Below are 22,202 nucleotides of genomic sequence, written 5' to 3'. Positions count from 1 at the left end.
TTCATTATAGCTTAGAACACAGGAGACTTGATTCTACAATGAATCAGGCAGGTAAAAGATAAATTGAAAAGTAAAATGAAGTACCACGTGACTTGTGTTAAATCTGAATACTTGACTCTGTGTTTGTTTTGCTTAGTTTGTATTTAAAATTCAGGCAATGGCTACCTCCACTGAAATGTTAGTGAAGTAAAATTATTTCTAATATTTCATGTGTTTGCTTTTATTTACAGATGACATGGCAGAACTTCTTCTTGGGGAGTCCAAACTAGAACAATGTTTGAAGGAAAATGCTCTTAAACAGAGTAGTAGTCCACTGGGCCCCCGGCCAAAGTTGACTGAGGTCAGGAAACATCTCACGGCAGCACTTGATAGGGGAAACCTAAAGGTATGTAAGTCAGTCTGAGCAAGAATTAGAAAAGCTGAAATTGACTGGAGTACTGTGCTGATCATGGAGAAAAATGTGGAAAGTGCTTGTGTGGTGTTTTATTATCATTGCTGTTCCCAGAACATCATCAGCACTATGCTATTTCATGGCTCTTTGTTTCTTCGTGGATTTTTGTTCAGATAAATTTCTCAAATCTTCGTTCATTAGAAGAATAAGAAAACTGTCATTGACTTCTGGGATGCTTATGTGAAGTATTTACAACCTGTTTTGTGGAAGTTTTTCTTGGAGTATATAACCATATTGTTCTTTGTAGTGCATTAAATAGAAATGTTAGAAAAATGCAAAATATTTCACAAATTTCTGTAATAGTCTCTTAATTATTCAGGAAAGGTTCCTTAAGTTATGTTTGCAGGGGTGGAAAGCGGGGTTAATACTTGAGAGCGATTTTCTGTCCTAACCTTTTGATGTTCTTAACCATTCTGGCCCTCTTTGCTTAACTATTATTGTAGCTACTACATCAGCTTATCTTTTCTGTACTCAATGTCCATCTCTTGAGAGATCAAAAGGATCTTGTTTTACAGTCATCTGTAACGTTTTATTTCCTGTGATTTGTGGGAGTATTAATTTCTCTTCCTTCTCTTTCTTCATTCTTCATGAATCCTTTTTTCAAGACATTTGTTCTGCCCCGATACTTTGAAATTATGCAAATTAAATATATAGGCTGTGGAACATATATCATTAATTTTTGATGCTATGTTATTTTCAACTGTGCTTGTGGTGTTAGAAAAAAATCATTGGAGGGGTTGTAATGATAGGCTGCCTTTAAATACTTTTGTCACCTGGCAAAGCTGGATCCTGACAGAGGTATTTCTGGTGCATGTGTAAATAAATACGTGAATATACAAAATGACTGGAATGCTTTTCAGTAGCTTGGTGGAGTGAGATTTTGTGAATTCAGCCCCTACTGTAAGCTTCCCAAATATTACATGAAGACAGAGTTTTGTTGGTTTGTTGCTCTGTTACAAGAAATATCCTGAGGGTTTCTACAGTGCATATATACAGAAAACAGATCGAATAATTATCAGAAAGAATTAGGTGTGTTTTCTCAGGAGAAAAACCATTCTTATTCCTCTTCCTTCTAGCCAGAATTCTTACAAGAAGCTAACCTAATTATGGCCAAGTTAAACTATGTGGAAGGTGATTACAAAGAAGCTCTGAACACATATGCCAGAGTTGGAGTTGATGACTTGCAGCTAGCTGCAGTGCCACCGTATAGGCTACGGATGATTGCTGAAGCATATTCTACTAAAGGTAAGATTGCTCTTTCCAGTATAATAATGTGGAAATAGTTTTTAAAATGTTAATTCACATCTTGTCTGAAGTTAAAGAAATTTTTGGCGTGCATATCATCAACACAGTGGTGGAGTACCACATTTGTAAATAAGTAAGAGGATGGCCTGGCTCCTTTAAATTATTCAGAGTTTGTGCTAAGTTGACAAGACTTTTACCTTAATTAATATTCTAACTGTGCTGTCACCCAATCAAATTTTTTTGATGTGTGTATTTAAAAGTCCTTCAATATGTAAATGTCACAATAACTGTGGCTAGATACTGAAAGTATTATCACTATTGCTGAAAATTAAGAGTTGCAAAAGTAGTGCAGTTTTGCAGCTGCTGTGTACAGAACTGGAGAACCTTGATTCACCGTGATGCCTTTTACTGAATGTTAAAATGCTCAACCTAAGCTAAATTGCTTAACTAAATTGCTACTTATTTGAGAAAAATAGTAATAACATGATAAAATGACTTAAAGCAGTGCATTTCTTGCACAGTTTTATTTTTGAATTTTTCTTACCTGAATATCTTTTTTTAAAAAATTCAGAAAGTGAAGTTAATTTAAAAAAAATTTTTTTTTTACTGGTCTCCTATAGTGAAAATTGTAATGCTGGCCTTGTGTCTTAAGGTGGCAGTGCCCCTTCAGTTTAGAAAACTCATTAATAGGCTGTAAGATGGGTCAGTGTGTTGAGGGAGGTGGCAGTTTGTATGCGGTAGGTTTATTAGAATTTACTGTGTCTAAATGTTTGCTTTGGTCTGCTGTGTTTAAGCTTGGGTTTAGTGTGCATATGTATTTTTGTTATGGTGAGAGGAGTGTCGAAGTCAGCAAACACAATTTAGGAGAGACTTCAATAGCATTCACTGACAACTGGTCAAGGATTGTTTCTAACATTAGTCTTGGAAGAGAGTGACTGTTTTCCACCAACACAGTCCTTCAGTAAACGTTAGACAAGCATGAGTCATTCTCTGTAGAGATGTCAAGGAAATAAGAGAACTAACTGGTAGCAGAGACAAAAGGTTGCTTCCTAAATCTGGGCAATATTTAGATTAAAGTGGGAAGGGAGTACATGGAGAGTTCATATATATGACGTAAATCTGCCCAGTTCTCTCATACAGCATCTGTGTGGGCTTTTTGGCAACGTCTGGTATGGGTAGACTTCCACTCAGCTTTGTGTTTTTTGGTTGTGGTTTTTGTTTTGTTTTTTAAATCTATGAGGGTGTCTGTTGAATTTGTCATGTTCTTTCCATGAAAATGCAATCTTGGACTTCATCAACTTTAAGTACCTAAATTTGCTTATATCTCCAAGGAATCCCACTAATATAGTTGAATTTTTCCCAGAGCTCAACTCTTCTGGCTCTGTTTTATTTGATCTCATACGGATATATAACAGTTGAAACGTAAAGGCATCGATTTTGCAGAAAGGATTAGTATGATTAATTTTACTTAATGTAAAAATAATTTATTCAAAAATAGTAAAATATGTATCTTTTCTACTCTGGAATGTTTTGTAGGTTCAGCTTATTAAAAAAAAAAAAAAAAAGGAGAGAGAGAGAGAGAAGAAAACCAGCATGTCTTCTGCCAGACATGGTGGGGGTTTTTTGCTTCTGATTTCAAGTTTTATACTTAAACATTGAAATCTGTCATATCAAGCCTGATCTAATCTTGGTCAGACTTCATTAGTTTGGTCACTTCTACTGGGTGGCTGGCTACCAGTTTACCTGAGCAAACTGAGCAAACTCTTGGGTTTTTCTTGTTGTTCTGTTCATGTTCAGAATCATCTTTTTCTGCTACTATGTTTCCAGCTTGAATGGAAGATTAATTAAATTTAATATCCCTTCTTCCCATGGTAGCAGGTTGCGAGAATATCATCTTCTGTGTGTTCTAGAATGAGGTAGAAGTCACAGAGCAGTCTTAAATTTAGTATTCAAGGTCTAGATAAGTTTAGAATAATTGACAGCTAAATAGCATATGTTTCTACCCAATAGTGTACAGTTAATTCTTCTCCTCTTCCCCACTCCCCCTGGAATTTCTTCTTTCTCCTTGTAAGAGTGGACTATAAAACTGCTCAGTCTGAATTCAGAGTCTCTTCAGAGGTGATTGAGGCTTGTATGTATTACCCAACTAAATACAAGTTATTTGTACAGGGATTTTGTGCTTCACTAGGATTTGTATTTCTGCTTGCAAGTTCAAGGGTAACCTGATTATATAAAGATAAAACTCTTCTGAATATTTAGATTTTATTTCTTTGGCAGTCATGAACATAGCACCGTGTTATTAAGCAATGAGGGACTGTCTGTGCTGCCTGTTTGCAAGCATCAGCCTGGCTGCACTGTTCAGTGCGGCAACCTGCACAAAGGCAGTTAAAGGTACTTGTTTTAGTTGCCCCATTTGAACCCAGTTTGGGGCAAAGCAGTTCCAGTGGATTTGCAGTCTCGTATCCTATTGTGCAGTGGTCTGAAACTGGTGTACTTACCTCTGACAAAGGCATAGGGCAGATGACTAATGGTAGTTTTTAATTGCCTTAAATTTTTTTTTCTTTATTTAAGGTAGGACCAACTCCAAGTGCTTACCTTCTCACTCTGAGGTTTCATTCTGTAACCTCAGAGGTGATAGATTGAGTGGGATGCATGAGACAAAGCCTCAGAAACTTGATTAGCATAGGTCAGGACTCAGCACTGTTTAGATATCCCTCATGCAAAAGTTGTGAGGAGATAACTACCACACAGTACACTGAATGTAGTGTAATTCTGATATTTTCCTGCCTTTCTTCACCATTTCCTCAAATTGACAAGTTAAAAATGGAAGTGTAGTGGAGGATGGTCATCTTCTGTGTGGTTAACTTTGCAGACAGGCATACTTTTTTGACTTTACACTGACTTTTTTTTTTTCTTTTTTAATGTGTGTGCCCATAGAATCCAGTTCTGGATTAAATCTAATGTTTTCTTTACTTTAAGAAAAGAGCTGATTTTGATGCTGTGCTTCTGAGTAATGACTCTCTATGTTAATGTAGAAGGTGGTGTGTGGGATAGTTGCAGTATTAATAAAATCATAGTTTTGATATTAAATACAGAATTTTCTTAGATTCAAAGACATGAAGAAATTGAGTAGGGTAATTTTTAAATGTCATATAAAACAGAGAAATGAAAAGTTGAAGCTTTTCAAATCAACAGGCTACTTCGCGTTTGCAGAAACATGAGAATACTTAACTTGGAACTGTTGTTTAGATTTACCCTCCGTCTGCTTGTAATTACATTTGACACAAAAGTGGAGGAAAAGCATCTGATAAAACAGTTTCCTGTAGCAAAATGTCTATGGTTGGAGGTGCCAGATTATTTCAAAAGGGTGTGATGAGGGAAAGAAAAACAGGCATTAAAGGAGGACATTGTTGAGGACATGGGCAGGTTTGCATGACTCTGTTGTGGCAACGTGTTGGCCTGAAAGCAGGTGTGTGTGACTGTTGCTGGAGCAGGCTCCCTGAAGCTGTTGCCTTTCCTTCTTTTGTAGTAGCATTTAAGATAGTAGGTCACAGGAGTGGGTCGTACCTTTAATATCAAATTTTAAGAAGCGGTACAGAAAAAAGCAGATTTTTTTTTTCCTCTGCCACAGATGTAGCTTAGCATCGGTATCTGTTACTAGAGGTGTCTTATGCAGCAAGAGCAAAGCTAAGAAATGAGGCTGGGCGGGGGAGGAGGAGTGAAGGACAGTCTTGAGGTTGTGGTGGCAAGTCTTGGCTCAAAGTAAAGTGTAGAAGGGTTTTGCACATTTCTGGCTGTATTACATATTTGATATTTAAGTATCTGCTTAGGAGTGACTACCTTCCCATAAGGCGAGCAGGTTCCCTTGTTATGAGGTTAATTTTGTCTCTTTAGTATCCATTTGTTTACTTTCTTTACCAGATCAGTTTAATTGGCAATGCTCAATTCTGAGACAGAGGAAAATCTTAACTTACGAAGAACTGAAATAAGACAAGTTATGAATCCATAAAGAAGTAATTAAAGACTGTATACGTATGACTTTTTCAAGTTAGGCTTGTGTAGCTAGCTCCAACTTTCCTACTCCCTTCTCTTACAAAACCAACCAGAAAACATTCTGTATACGCTCTTACCATATAGAAGCATATATTTAGAATCCATTTTAATAATGGCTGAAGCTAATATTCTCCTAGGGATATGGCCTCTGGGAACAGGACAATTAAGTTTCTGCAAGTTTTCAGCAGTATATGAATGAGGTAATATACTGGAAAGCACACATAGGCATTATTCAAATACTGTGCATGGCAATATCTCCTATGTTTCTAAGCAATTTTTGTTTGCTTATGGAAGCAGAGATGAGATGCATGCACAGTGGGATATCGAGGTGTTAATTTGGGGAGATGCAACTTGTCAGTAACTCTGAAATAACAAGTATATATTTAACTGGGAAATAAGCTTATTGAAATCTTAGGTAACATGATTCTGATACTGCTGCATAAGTCAAAAGACGATTGAAAAATGGATTTGTAATACTTGGCGTTACAAATTAGTGAATCTTTCTACAAATGCTTATAGATGGGCATAGCAATTTACAGGTCTGACATTTCTTTAGGTCTGCAAATTTGTAAACTTGATTTTAGTAAATAAATTGTGTTTGTATTTACTATAGTGTAATAGATTAGTAGACTACTGCAGGTATCTGTCAAGATGGCTGTGTTGTATTACAGTAACAAATTCTTGTTAAGTATGTGAGGGATGTTGTATGTAAGTTAGACTGTGACATTACAGGATTGTAGCCTTATTGCTGCAGACCGTTTTACGTCTCATATTGCCTGTTCAAATAACTGTGTTTATATTCAGATGATGTATGTTGAGTAAGGTGAGACTGTCTTTACTGCTGCTGACCCATATTCAAATTTAATGTTGCATTTACCAAGTTAAATGATTGGCTATTAATTAGTTCTATTTACAGAAACATGGAAATACTCATTAGGTTCAGTGGAAGTGTCAGGTGCATGTGAATTGCTACTCTGCACTTAGCAAAAGATGCTGCACTTAACTTTAATCATATACGATTGTAATGAGATCTTGTGCACTGCTAGCCTGTGTCACCAGACACCAAGCAGCTCTTCATGGAAGAATGCTAAATGAAAACTGTTTCAGTAATTATGCCGGGGATCTCTAGCCTCATTAGGCAATGGGTCAAGAATTCAACTTCCTTAAGTTCCCTCCTCCTATATGGCTGTGCAAATGTTGCAGACTGTCAGCAAGCCGTTTGCAGACCATGGCTAGGAAGCCTGTGCCATAGGTACTTCAAACTTTGTCTGTTAAAGCTTGGCTTTCCCCCGTCTATTTTTATGACTTTTGCCCTGCTGGAGCAGGGACTAGGGGGGAACCCAGGGGTTTGTCCTGCTTTCCTCAGTGCTGCTTTTAGCTCTGGTATTTGAAATGAAAATAATGAAATGAAGTTAATTTGCTTCTTATTAAAATAGGCATCTTTACGACTTGCGTGTTTTGGTGGTGTGTTTTTCTTGTTCTTAGTTTCTTCAGAATCTCTAGAATATCTTCAGAATCTTGCCTTTGGCAGGGTGAGGAGAGGGAGAAAATGTTGGGCCAAAATTAAAATCAGTGATTCTGGCCTTTTTTGTCATGTCATGGGAAGAACCAGTGTCACAGTGGTACGTAGTCTTTCTTCCTCAGAGGTGCTTGTAGGAGCAATCCTGACAATAAACAGAAAAACAATTCAGTATAAATTCTGTAGTTGAACCATCTCCTTTCTCCTGAGCGAACAGCTTCCTCGACGACCACTTTATATACTGATGTGCAGCTCTTCTGCTTTGGGGAGGGTTTATCAGAGATTCAAGATCTACAACAATTATTAGTCCTTTTCCCAGCTTTTATCTCTAGTTTGAACTTTTTCAGCCTCTCCAGAAGTTGCTTGTCTGTCAAAGGGCTGTACTGTAAAGCAAGAATTGGCTGGCACATGGTTTGTAAGAAACAAATGCATCTGAAAATACTGATCTCTTCTGTTTAAAAATATTACAAAAGTCTATTTTGTGCTTTTAAGAAAATGCAAAGATTTGAGTGTCGTTACATTTAGAGGAAAAGTGCAACCAATCATCTCACAACAGTTATCTCAGATGATATTACAAGAAATCCCCAAATATTGTTACGGTTCTATTGACTGCTTGGATTAATAAGTAGGTGTTCACTTCAGAAAAGAGATGAGTGTTCCTGTTTGTTTTGGTTTTTGGTTTTTTTCTTTTTAACTTTAAGAAACTTCAAAACACTTAGAAGCACTAGCATAACTATGGTATTAGTAAAGCCATACTAATGAAATGACATTGCAGTATGAGCGTACATGACAAAATGCTGTCTTTGGCTCTAGGAAGTTGTGCTTATGTTGCTCTGGGTTTCATCTAGAATGGATTTAATTCTCTGTAAGTAGTCTGTGTTTAAAAGAGTGGCTAGCCAGAGCAGCTTCCCTTAAATTCAACTATGTTGAGAGAAGGGGGTATTCACCTTCTTTCTGATGCATTTTCTGGAAAGCTAATTGGGTATGAAACTAGCATCTTGGCAGTTGTTGGAGACTTTTTTCTCTGTGTCTTGGCATGGGGGGGACGAGCAATACAAGGTACTTGAAAAATCAGAGAAATGAATTGTTTGTGTTTCCTTAGATCATCTAAAGAAATAGGCAGTTCCTACTAAGACAGTGTATCTGCAGTAACTGTGAGAGTAAGAGGTAATTTATTATAAATATATTTCCTTACTCTCTATTCTTACTTTTCCTCCTTTCCTTTATAATAATAACTTTACAAATACCAGTAGGGAATTGAAGAGGAAAAAAATTCATGCTTTGCTTTCTAAAAAAACCTCTGCAAGCAAGTCACAATCTTTAACTGAGGACTTCTAGAAGTAAGTCCTTCCCTTCAGTGAGATTAGCAGTGTTCGTTCTAAGTTCAGAAATAAACTGTGGGAGCTCCTTGATAGCAGTAACTCTAGATTGTTTCAGTTCCTCTTTTAAAATGACTAGTAAATATTTGCCATAGTCGATATAATTGTTTGTTCTAAATATATAAGCTAAATATGAAGTTTCTTTAAAAGGAGATGAGAGGGTTTTTTTGTGTTAATAGCATTTGGAACACTTAACCAGTGTTGCTTTGCTTATCATATAGGGAAGCGTAAGTGCTGTATACTAAAACACACTTGGATTTTATGTGTCCATTTAAGGGAAACAGGAAGCAAACCCAGAAATCTTTGTCTATTGACGCAACTCTTCCTCTCTTGCAAAAGCATTTTTATTTACTTAAGTGTAAAGTAGTCTTTCACTGTTTTTCCTCTGTCCTTTTGGCTTGTCTACTGAAAACAGTAGATAAGCCATGAGATCCATTATTATTTGTGGTCTCTAAAATTTAGTAGCACTTATACAGACAAGGTGCTGTCTGGCATCTTGGAAAATCCTCAGATATACAATGCAGTAAATGTAATAGGCTTTTCTCAGCCTTGTGGGATTTTTTTTTTAATGGTCTCAGTAGTGGTCTGGGTGGTAGGAGTACTTGGTAAAGATCTGAACTGTGCTGTGGATTCCCTTTTGACCTTAGAGTAATTTTTGTTTTACTCTGTATGATGAAATGGGAGTGTTAGTTAATCAGTTTTCCTACAAAAGTTATGTCTCCTCTTTTTTGTTTAAGTGTCATTGTCCTTAACATAAAAACAGTTGGTTCTGTAAGAATAAGCAAATCTATTGCACGGGGACTTCTTAAAAATTGTTAGTTTGTTACTCGTTCTTACTGAGGAGTCCTCTTTTTTGGGTAGTGGTTAGTGTGTGCATATGTGGTGGTAGGGCTGGTCTGCCCTTGTATTTGTAAAAATGAAATAGTTTTCTTGGTATAACCTTGACCACTGCTTTGAGACCATAGACACAAGAATGCCACTTGGAATACGTGACAAAACTATCTACTGTTTGCTTTCTGAATCTTTTACAGAATACAGACAATTTATGAAGTTTTTGAAGATTTAAAGAAAACCTTTGCAATTTATCATGTAACTTAAATATCAGGCATACTCTTTTCTTGTCCAAATACTGTTTGTTGCTGTTCTAGTCTTTAGACAAGCAATTTTAGAGTTACTTTGCAAAACGTGTAAGCTTAACTAGTATGGACTCGTATTCATTTCACTGCTTCTCAATTTCTTTTCCCTCAGGAGTCATCTTGCTTGATATCAGGACTAGATATGTATGAGATAAGTGTCTTCCCAAAATAAAACTGACCCAGTTTGTTGGAAGCTTTTACTTGAAGGTGATTTTTGGCTGGAAGGGCTTAAACTTAAAAGCCATGAATATCAAAGTCAACTTGTGATACCAATTGATGTGATATTCTTGAATGCAGAATAAAACAAAATAACCAATAAAATTAAATAAACCAATAGCTATGACCTTTACAACAAATGCAGTAGTATTTTGTAGCAGTAACATGTACCTCTCTTCCGAATATCTCAAAAAAGTTTATAAACAGTTAAAGAAATTCCTGCCCTTCTGAGGGAGAATAGCAGAGATTCCTGCCTGGCAGGTGTGGGAACAAGCACAAAGGGGAGAACTGACCTGTCTGAATATATGCAATAGTCTTCAGCAGATAATTTAGGGTGATATGTATTTCTTTGAAATTCATGTTTCTCAATTCAAGTTACCACTTGCTTGTTCTTTTTTCAAGGGCCTAATATAATAATCCCTTATTTTAATTCACTTTTTATCATCTCTCAGTATTCTCACAAAGAAGTGGGCAATATATTAGGTGGTTGTTATTGCTGTGTTGCTATTTATACCTATTTAGAATTAAAAAATACTTTTATGTACTTTAATATATTATTTCTTAAATTTCATCTGTATCTAAGAAAAAAATAAGTAACCTGTTACAGAAATAATAATTTATTCTGTGGTTTTCTTCTAGTTTATATGTTTTCATTTTTAATACAGTATTGAATTGTAATTATTCCTTGTGTCATCAAACCAAATAAAGTGTCCAAACCATCCTGTTGTCATTTCAGGATAGTTCTCCAAATGAACTTCCTGCTTCGTGCATTATACGCTTAAAATAGACATACTTTTCCTGGGTTGTAATAAACACACCAGGAAAAATACAGTGAATACTAGTTGTATAAAAAAGTTACCCTGAGAAATAGTATTATATACTTCGTCAAAGGACGCTTGGAATTGTGTACTTCCCTTCTGCATTAATTAAAGTTTCTGGCAGAGCACTGGAGCGCTTTCATATCTTAAAGAAAATTCTCCGCTAAAATGAGGGAATGTTCTTACAGTGAGTTTTTCAGATTAAAAAGATTATAGTTGTGGCCATAGAGTATAAAAATAGAAATAATAAATCCAAGTCAAATCTACAAATAGCCAGTTGAGTAATATGTTTCATGTAGTGGAGGATTACTGTGGGGCACTGGCAGTTCATGTCATGGGAGAGAAGGGGTGGGGAGGAGTGATCAACTTACCAACTATCTGAGGCTTTCAGTCATTTGACATTTTTATTGCAGCTCATTTATTGTATTTTATGGTCACCTCTAAGTGTGACTTTGAAGGTGTTTGTGTAGGACACTGCAGACTTTCTATTCAGCATCAACCTTACATTTAGATCTTCTTATCAGAGGGTCAGTTCAAGCCTACTGCAGTAGCAGGATAACTGGCCTTTTTCTATAGTTTAATCTTGTTGCTTTTGAGTCTGTGACTTACAATTAGCAAAAAAACCTTTCAGGTATTTGCTGTTTGATTGAAAAATTGCAAGAAAGCAGATTAGCGTAGGCTACTCTAGACTATTTTCAAATATAGTTTATTTTTAAAGATACGTTAGGTGAAAACCATAACATGTTAGAAAAGTCCAGTGTCTGTTGTACTCAGGTTTAGCAGGTTTTTAAGAGACGGACTACTTATGTGTTTGCTGCTCTTAAGGAATGTATAGGTTTTTGAAAAGTATATTGAATTTTATTTTGTCTTTAGCAGAGCAGTTAGTACTGGAGTAGGATTTTGTCTTAACTGGATATATAGCTAGTAAATAGAGCTGTGGGATATATTGTTTGTACTGGTAAAAGCGTGGATTGGTGGGTAAAGGTGGCCAACAAACTGTGATTCAGACTTAAGGCATCCTCTCAAGCCTGAAATATGGCTTGATTTTTTTTATACAGATGAGTTATACTTCTACAGGGAGATATTGAAACTTAATAGATGTTTTAAAAGAATCTGGAGGTCACAAACATTGCATAGTTTGAGTTTATCTATAAATAAACTCCAGATTCCATGTCTGTGTCTTCCCAAGTTGTTTTAGTAGGAAAACTCTCATCATTCCAATGAAACATACTGTCCTCACCTTACATTATTGATGGACAGAAATCCTTTGATAAACTATTCTTCAAACTGGGGTTTTGTACTACCTGGCATTCTACAGGCATCTGCCCAATATATAACTATGTGTTTTGTTGCTGGTTTTGTTTTTAGTTTCTCCAGCAATGGATTCTGAAAACCTTGGATGATGACTTGACAATATGGTCATTTAAATAGTGAATTATATTAATGTGGGGGCAGTTGAAAGCACTTTAGGATCAGCATTGACTGCTGACAAGCTGGAAGAATGACCTGAAATACATCTCTTAAGAACATGTGGAAAGTGTTACTCCTCAAATACAAACAATTATTCAAATAAACATAAGATGGGGTAACTGATGAGGCAGTTGGATTGTATAATATGATCTGGTGGTCTGTTGCAGATCATAAACAGAAGAGAATGTTTTACTAATGTGTAAGGGGAGGCACTAAAGTTCTACTGATTTGTATTTTTTTTTTTAAAGTATCCTATATCAAAACCAGGAAGTCTTTCATCTTCTCTGCTCAGTGCTATTGAGGCTCAAGTGGAACAGTGTATCCAGTTTTGGCACAGTGTCTCAAGATAGAGGTAACCAGTTGGAGAGTGTCCAGACGAGATAAAAATGATTAGCTGTCAAGGAAGCATGAAAAGATAAATGAGTGAGAATTGACATTCTTTGTTGCAAGCATGTCTGTCTGTCTCTCTCTAGATAAACATTGAAAAAATGTTTTGTAGAGAAAGGAATGATCTCTCTGTGAAGAAGACTAGGAGTAATTAATCTAGGGAGGGAGATCTAGGTATTAGGAAAAAATACTAATTGTGAGAATAGTTGAGCTCTATAATAATTTACATAGGAAGGCCAAGGCATCCCTATTGTCAGAGGCTTTTAAGAACAGGTTAGACAAGTGTCTGGGGTTGGTTGATTCCTTGGTCTGATAGATGGATTAGTGTTCTCAAGATCTTTCCAGCTGTTTTCTCTAATTATCTTGAAAATAACTGTAATAGAAGTGGCTTGTGTAGAAGATAGCATTGATTAGTAAGAGTTGTTGGGTTTTTATTTTAGACAAGCAAAGACTTTTTTTTTTTTCTTTCTTCAAAGCACCAGATAATGTGTTTGTTGGATGTTTAATGAAGTCCTGAGAGGAAAAGACTTCTGTGCCTTGATGAGAGTGAGCTATCTCTTACTAAATTTAAAGACAAAAATTACACTTCCTAACCTCTTACTTTTTTTGAAAATGTATTTGTTTTTATAGGTGCTTCTTGTACAGTTACTAAGTTTAGTATTACCTTGAGTGCCTTTCTTCACCCTGCCTTGGTTTCTGTGATCACTCTGGAAAGTGAAGATGTATTCAGTAATTTAAAACTGATCTGCAACTAGGCATTTTTGTGGTAGACTGTCATAATGTCTTTTAAATCAAAATTGCTTTAAAAAAATTGCTGCTTCTGGTTTTATAATTATTAAGGAGGAGTCACTGTTATTTATATATTTATTAACATCTCTATCAGAGGACCATACCTTCATAAGTTTTTGGTAATTATTTTTTTTTTCCTTTGTTTCTTCTCCTGATCAAAGGGGCTTAGCCTGGACTATTTTTGCGGTATAGTATTATATGACATTATTTTTTAATGCTTCATTTGAATTCTTTTCTTTTTCCCAGGTCTCTGTCTTGAGAAGTTGCCAATTTCTTCTTCGGCTAGCAACCTCCATGTGGACCGTGAACAAGAAATTGTTACATGCTACGAGAAGGCTGGGGATATTGCTCTTCTGTACCTTCAGGAGATAGAAAGAGTAAGCTGGGATTATTTGCTTAATTGAAGAATTGCGTGGCTCATCTTTCATTGATGTGATGTTACCAGCATTTTGGTAACTCAACTGGATGATGTATTTGTTTTCTTAGTACTTCAATGCACACTTACAATTGGGCAATAAATCAGTGTGCCTTAATGGATGTCTAGTGTCTGTCCTTCTGACTGTTCTCTTATTCAGACCTCAGAAAATAGTGCTAGTAGTCTGAAGAGGGACAGAGCTCGTCCGAACTACTATGTATATTCAAGATGCTGATCTGTGGCCTCTGTTACTATATGGTAGTTCATTTATGAACATGGAATTATGGTGTCTTTCAAACACACATACGGGAATATGTACATTGTATGTATGTATATACTTACTAGATTTTCAGATAATTCTTAAAAAGAATTCATTTCAAAATGAAGCAAAATTGATCTTGTCAATGTTTATTTGGAGCCAATAACTTCACTGCTCTTAAATCCTCTTTATAAAACTACTTGAAGGTAAAATTCTGAAATAACATTGTACCTGTCAACAAGACGCTTGACGTATCAGTGGGGTGTCCAGAAATAGTAACTGAAAGTGCGTTTGCTTCAACTAATAGGCACAATCCTGGGACAATGAAAAAATCACCAGATATAATAGCCAGATAAACATACGATTTTAAAATATAGGTGAACTTGAGATAAATCTTAATAGTTCTATAAATTGGATCAGGACAATGTTCTCAGTCTTGGTAGCCCATTTGCCATTTTATCTCATTAATGTATTACTCACTGTATGCATGAAACTACAGTTACTGTTAAAAGTACTTGGATATTTTTTCCTAAAGAGACAGTCGTCTACATCTGAATCTGGACTCCAGAGTTGCTCCACTTTTCATACTAGGTATGAGTAGAAAGATAGCCAAAAATCTGAGGTACCTGATATGTAGAAGACCTGTTTTTTCTTGATGAAAGCTGATATATTTGAGCTTCTTAATGTTAGATAAAATATAACCTACAAACAGCTCTGCAGAATATTAGACAAGTTACTGTTTTCTTTTTTTCCTCCCATTTTATAAGTTATGGATTATGAATTATGGAAAGTTAAAGTTAGGCTCTTTATTTGTAAAGAGCGTAATGCTTCATGATTTAAAACCTTCAGGCTTTGTCTGAATTTAAAGGTATACATAGGCTTTTATTTCATCCTCTTGTTTTCATTTACACCATTAACCTCGTCTTCTGTTTCTTACCACTTAGCAGCAACCCTTCAAGTGTTATAAATGCTTTTTTTTTAAAGAAAAGAAAATTTGTGGTACCCTTTGTTTCTAGGAGTTACACACTACTGCATTTTATTTAGACTTTGAGATGTATCTGAACAAAAGACAATACACTTGGGGCTCTATTCTTTGGATTGTGAATACTATTAGAAGGAAGCAAGCTAGCACTATCAATCTGACCCTCTTTTTTCAGACCTATTGCTTACAAGCCTCAGGTCTGTCATTTGACAGTTGTCTTTGAAGGGGTTATTAGATACAGTTAGGATCACACAAGCAAAAGGAAGGGGAAAGAAAAGCTTGATGTGATGGGGGAAAGAAAAGTAATTCACGCTGTTTTTTAAATACATACATATTGTTTCTCTTTTTTTTTCTTTGGGTTTTTTGTTTGTTTTGTTATTGTCTTTTAATGGCTGGTAGACTATGTGAGGTGAATATGAAGGCAAATGTAAGCTGATAGCTCTCCATTTTGAGAGAGCATTTTTAATGTTGGTGTAATACAAATAAGTTATTTCTAAATTGTTTTTTGGAAATCAGTCTGGAGATCACTTTTAATCTTGTTACCGCTTTCTGCAGCAGTCTTTCCTAACCTAACAGGGTTTTAGGTTTTGAATACCGTCACCTCCTGCTACTGAATAAGGTTGCAAATATGCTTTTTCATACACTTCTCTTTTGTATACCATTCTTCACAAAAATTTCTGAAAAAGTATTATAACACGTTTCTTAGTGGCATTTCTGCTTGGTGAAGAAATTACCTTTAAGAGTATATCCAAGAGCAAAAAGATTTATATTTAGGTGGGAATGGAGGTAAGGATAGAAATATTCTACTAGCCATTGACTACAAATGAAAAAGACTTCTCCAACATTAAGTATTAGCTTCTGTGTAAAAGTCCACAAAACTTGATTTTTATTTTTTTTCTAAATAAATTTTTTTCCTTTTTGTTTTGTTCTCTTAGGTAATTAATGCCAATATACAAAACAGAAGCCCTAAGCCAGGGCCCACTGCACATGAACAAGAACTTGGTTTTTTCTTGGAAACAGGACTTCAAAGAGCACATGTTTTATATTTCAAGAATGGGTAAGATTTGATTCTCCTTTTTTTTTTGTTTGCTCTTTTGTTTAGGTTTTGTATTTGTGATCTAACTGGGCATCATCATTTTTATCAATTGTGGATTGTGTAATCACAATGCCTAACATTAATAAAGTAGTAACATTTTGATTGAAATAGTAAGGCTGCCCATATTATATTTATTTACATATTGTAAAATCATTTAATCAAAGTATATTAAACAGAAAGCATTTTATGTTTTTACTTACTAAATGTGAGAACTTAAAATACCTTAAACTTTAACTATTTGAAATTGCTTTTACTTTATTACTAGACACTGTTAGAAAGTGATTGACAACATATTGAAACTCTTGATTTTTATAATTTTGATATTGTAATTTTTTTCCAAATCTCTTCAGTTATCACTTATTTTAACATTATGCTGCAGGATAAATGTGCATGAAGATCAACAGTATGTATACAAGTATACAATCTCCATTGTACCTGCTCTATAGATCCTTTTAGATTCTGCATGGGAGGTCCTTTATATTTTATTTTAAATGAGGCTTCCCTTAAAAGCCTAAAAATAAATTCTGGTATTACAGAAAATGAAAAAAGGAATACAACTCTCCATTTTTAAGAGCTTCAAAACTTGGCACAAATGTTTTTTAAGTACATTTCTGACATTTGTTGTTGAAGTCACGTAGTTTAAAAATCTGTTTGCAGGGCTTCTTATTTCACTAGGAAAATGTGGTTTGATTGAAATATTGGAACTCTTGATAGGACTACTGTTTCATACCAAAAACGTTTCTTATTCTTTCAAATAAACACGAGATGAAGGGAAATCATGCAGTGTCTGTAAAGAGTTTGAGATTTTAATGTACTGATGGTAGGGTGACAAAAAGCTATGCGGGTCCTCAAATGGTTCAGGGATTTCAGCATGGAAATGACCACTAAGCTTTTGAAATCTCATTCTTAAAGTAATGAAGTAACTGCAATAACACATGATCTGAGAGTTACATTTTAGTTCTGTTTTCATCATTTGATTGCAGGAGGAATGGAATGTTCTGAAAGTTAATTTTTTTCATTTACCAGAGCTAAAAATAAAATTTCTGTTTTCATGCCTGCACAAAAGATAAATAAAATATATGTAGAGAAAGAATCCCTGTGGCAATCGTGGTTAAGAATAAGCTAAAAATTCCACATTTTGGAGAATTTTGATTGAAGGCCAGGAATGGAAATGGTCCATTTAATCTGACATGTTGTGCCTAAAAGCAATCAGCAATAGGCATAGCAGATGAAGATTAATTAAGAAAACAAAAAACAACCCCACAAAAAAGTCGTGCAGTGGGTTATTAAGCAACATCCAGCCCATAGGAATGTTTTTCTTAGACCATATCAGTTGGTCTGGTGTGAACTTTGACAGGTTGATTGTATTCCGTGTACACTTTAATCCTTCACAATGAAGCTGGTGGTGTTCTTGTTACCTCCTACGTAAACATATAATCTTTTTTGCAGTCTTCAGTACAATGGTCACTTGCCGTTTACAAGCTAATTACACATTATATATTTAATTTTAAATTTCTTCTTCCAGTTTCATTGGCCAGTGCTACTTTTTTTTGTGGTACGAGAGGAAGCGAGGTGTTAGGAAAAATAGCTCTGTGCCAATCATTATATTACATATTCCTGCCATTATATCCTTTAGTTTCCTTTCTTAATTTAGAGCCAATCCCAATTCTTTCAAGATTTCCTATTATGGTCGTTGTTTCAGGCTGCTAGTTATGTTGCTGCTTTTATGGGTCCCTTCTTTGTTTTTTTAGTTTTTAACTTGGGTTTACCAGAACTGAACAGAACTTTAAATATATACTTTTCTAATAGTGACAAATTTATAGCATGTGTTTTAATAAATTTCTTTTAAGGATGCTTCGCTTGGTTTTTAAATTTGTCATCTCTCCTGATGTTAGGTTTATAGAAATTAGATTCAAGATCTTTCCATTGAGTTTTGCAATATACTTCACGTTTGAATTTAATCTAAAATTGTAAAGATTATATGAACATTTTCAAGGAGAAGAAATGTAGATATCTTTAATATAGGCAGTTTAGAAACTGAAACATTTCTTTTAAATAAACTTTTTCTGCAGTTGAAGCTGTAGATGTTAAAAGGGCTTCAGTCCTGTGGAGGAGGCAGGGAATCACCAGAGTTTAACTGCTTGTGAGTGATGGGGGAGAAGAAGAGGAAAAGTGTGCCTGTCTATTTTTACAGGCAGACTAAATCTGCCATTCATGTTGCAATGCAGTGGAATCTCTTATTTGTGTATGCTCATGAGGTGAGGCTGACACTGAGAAGAGTTGAAACTGAAATAAAATTCCTTTCACCAGACTATAACCTGGCATTGGTTTGAGTCAGTTCAAATGTTATCTTGTTACCAGCATAGTGGCTATAGTAATTTATACATTAGAGCATGCTTAAAGATCTGAGTAGGTGTCTGTGCATAAATGATACGGATTTTTTGGTGGGTTTTTAGACTTCATTTCCCCTCCAATGAGTACTAATAAACATCTCAAAATCTGCTGGAGAATTCAATTTGTCTGAAGTCCTCTTGTTATGGAGTGGGTTTTTGTTGTTCTATATCTAGGGGTCAGTTGGCTAATCACTGCTTTTAATTACACTTCTTCCACTAGAAGTGGAAGCATCATTTTTGTGCATGTGTCAGTTACAAACTAGAAAAGCAAATAAGATAACTTTTATACTAGCTGGAAGAGCATAATTTTAGCAGTAATGTAGAGAGTATTGCTGCCTACCCAGAAAGCCAGTTGATCCACTTTAAATTTCCCCTTTGTTCACTAACTGTACAGAGATTTTCTTTTAAGCCAAGAAATCAAGTTTTTGTAGAGGTTTAAGTGACTATCTTTCAGGTATGTGTTATCTTGTATGAAAAACTAGAAAGTGTTTGAAACCTAACTTAGCCTAACTGCTCAGTGCTGGCATTTTGAAAATACATGGAAAAGCAATTACCTTAAAAAAAGAAAAAAAAAAAAAAAGTGGCAATAGTCTGAATGGAAGAATGTTATTTTAGTGCTCTATTAAGACACAAATCTGAAATTAATGTTTTCTTCCAAAGTGTACAGAATTTTAGTAAAGAATCAAACTACATACCCATTTTTCACTTGGGAGCAGAGGAACATTTCAGCTTGGAAATGAGTAACAAAGAAGTTGAGGAAGCTGTTCTAAAACTTAAAGTAGGGTTTATGTGCTTTTTAAAAAACATTCTGAAATATGTAACTTTAAATGCCTTTCAGGCTGATTATGCAACTTCCATTTAGTCTAGTAGTTGCTTTGTAATTTCAAATTGAAGTTCAAAGTCCTGATGTTTTTCCAAGAAAAGCTATGAGCACAGGAACTTTCACATTAGTACTTTAACATAGCTATTTTCAAGTAAAATGCTCCTGAAAGGACAGCAATTTATGTACCCAGTAATCCTTCTATCCTAGTATTTGCTTTGTGTTAACGTTATGAGATAAACAAGACAAACTTAAATTGTGAATGGTTTTTATTTTTTAGCTAGTCGTGTTCAGAAATATACTGGAAGTGTATGCTCTTAAAGCAAAAGAGCTTTCTGACTGGAGTCTAAAATCAGGTGGCTGTCATGTGAAAACCAGACTTAGCTAGCTTTCAGAGCTCTTTTTTGTGGCTTCTGCTATATTTTGCCCCCTCTCCAAGGATATTGCTCTGTCAGAGTCCAGGATCCAGACTGCAGTTTGGTCTAATCTCCATCATGGTTCACATGCTGAATCAAAGCCTGAGGAACCCGGACCAAATCTGTACTCCTCATGGTGCCGTTACCTGTGCTGGCACAGCTGCAGTGAAGCACGACATTCCCAGCCTTCTCCATGAACTTGATTCTCAGAGGCTGGCTTTTTCTCAGTAGAAAATTACACCCTTCCCAAAACAAAACAAAAAAACCCAACCAGTTTTTCTGCATATAATTGATTTTTATTGGGTTACAAAATGTATGACAAGCAAAACAGGAAAAAAAAACTCCTTAGAGTTACTCACGTAAGGGACTTGTCTATGTAGAAGTTGTTTCTTTTATCTATTTTTCTTTTTCCACCATAACACAAATAGGAATAGCATAGGAATATAGCTTTCATGTTAGTAAGTGAGGGTGACTGGATGGAAGACAATCCATAAGTGCTTTTGTTGCACATATATACCTATACAGTGCTCACATGTAAATGCTTGACATAAATGCACATCAAGACACTGTATGACCAGCTGTCCACTGTATTAGAATGTAGCGCTAGCTACCCATCACTCTCTGAATCTGTTGAGATCTTGTTGCATATCCTGCATCGGTCTCAAAACAAATTGGTCATTAAATAAAGAATAGAAAGTAAGATGAAATTCAAAACCATTGAAATCCTACGAAGTATCGCATTCTTTATATGTGAGATACCACTGCTGTATTGGAAAGTAAACTGGAAATTACTTCTGTTGCAGTTTTCAAAACAACTTTGTCCTGGAGATAAGTACTTTCATGTTTGTGTGGTTAGGAAACTAAGGCAGAATATATTCAAGATAGAGACAGAAATCACTGTTCTGTGATTGCTAACAAAAATGTGGTTTCAAAGGATATTTTAATATCTGTCATATCAGATGCTTTCCCCATCCTTATTTAAGATACTCTTCTCACTCTGTTAGTTTTCATTGAAAAAACAGAATCTATATGAATGTGAGGGGAAATTATTATTCCTTCAGATATTCAGAAAAAATTATCCATCAACAATGCTTTCTCTTTCAATCCGTGTTGTGTGCTTATTGCTCAGAATTGTGTCTTAACTTCAAGAGTTTAAAATAAGATTCCACTGTGAAGTTAAAGATAGAAAATCTGGCAGTTTTACATGGAGGACTAAGGTGGATATAAACATGAAGGAATCGCTTTTATTCAAAATCATCTCAAATAACCTTTGTAATAATAAGTTATACAAAGCACACTGAAAAAGTAATGTTAGTATCTGAGTTGATCTTGAATTTTGATAATTTTAATAATGTGCAGTTGGAATTCTGACTCTAGCTCACTTTTTCCAAGAAGATACTTAGCATTTTTTAGCCCATGTACAAGTCTTGCTGACTGTGGCTGTTGCTTGCATTTGCAAGCATCAAATTCAAGGTTTTGGTTTTATGTTGTGTTGTGATGGGCAGCAAACAAAATGGTATTGGAGCCTTACATTGCAGAGGGAATATTTAGTGCACTTCCCCTGCTTCCCCCAAAATGCTTGCTTTACTGCGGTATTTAATGCTCTTTTTTTTTTTCTTTTTTTTTTCCTTCTCTGGTTTTGATATTGTTCTGAACGACACTGCTTTGCATGCCAGGTATCCCATGGCATGGCTATGCCAGAAGTTCTTCTTTTTTTTTTCCTTCTTTTTGTCCCTTTCCTTGCAACTTGTAAGATATGCATTCATAGGATCATACAGGCTGAAAGGGACTCTGAGGGGCCGTCTGGGCCAAACCCCTGCTCAAAACATGGCCAGTGCAGAGCAGCTTGCTCAGGGCCTTGGCCAGTTCTTCTGTGTATCGCCAAAGATGGAGGTTCAAATTCTGATGAAGTTTGGGGCTTAGGTGTTTTGTGAACAATATTCATGAGATATCTCACCTGAATGTGACCTGCAGTAACCTACAACTAATTAAGTCTTTCGAGTTTCTGTTAATACTGATTTTTCTCTAAAGGACAGTTAGTTGCTGTACCTGGATGATAGTTATTTTCACCAAGAGAAAGATTTTGTTCTATGAATGTAGCATTTGGCCATTTCTGCTAAAGCTTTAGTAATAGTTTAACATGGAGCTTTTCAGGGTTTTGGATTACTGGTTACTAATTACATCAGTTCTTTTTTCATATTGAAATCATGTTTTTGAACTGATTAAATATTATGGAAGGTGCCAGTTTTAACTGCAAAAATGTTGATTGACCCTGTTAACTTCAAAAGGAGGAAATTAGCAGGTAGGAGAACTAACTGGTGCTAGATTTCTTTATGATAGTAGTAGAAAGTGATTTGC

General features: G+C 35.4%; 1 protein-coding gene across 2 annotated transcripts in view; it reads left to right on the top strand.

The window, feature by feature from the left end:
• The first annotated feature begins 235 nt into the window (after positions 1-235).
• The window catches only part of TTC7B (tetratricopeptide repeat domain 7B), a 124,380-nt gene continuing 102,413 nt past the window's right edge, over positions 236-22,202 (top strand). The window contains exons 1-4 of one of the 2 annotated variants that reach the window (XM_009319443.1): positions 236-385; positions 1,528-1,696; positions 13,710-13,840; positions 16,055-16,176. In XM_009319443.1, coding sequence (XP_009317718.1) covers positions 236-385; positions 1,528-1,696; positions 13,710-13,840; positions 16,055-16,176 — 572 coding nt within the window. The remainder of the gene's footprint in view (positions 386-1,527; positions 1,697-13,709; positions 13,841-16,054; positions 16,177-22,202) is intronic. The other variant, XM_009319444.1, reaches the window with a different exon arrangement.

This window comes from Pygoscelis adeliae, unplaced genomic scaffold (assembly GCF_000699105.1).
Source record: "Pygoscelis adeliae isolate BGI_AS28 unplaced genomic scaffold, ASM69910v1 Scaffold71, whole genome shotgun sequence".
Taxonomy (NCBI): domain Eukaryota; kingdom Metazoa; phylum Chordata; class Aves; order Sphenisciformes; family Spheniscidae; genus Pygoscelis; species Pygoscelis adeliae.
The sequence above is the reverse complement of the archived record's forward strand: the minus strand, read 5'-3'. Positions and strand labels throughout refer to the sequence as shown.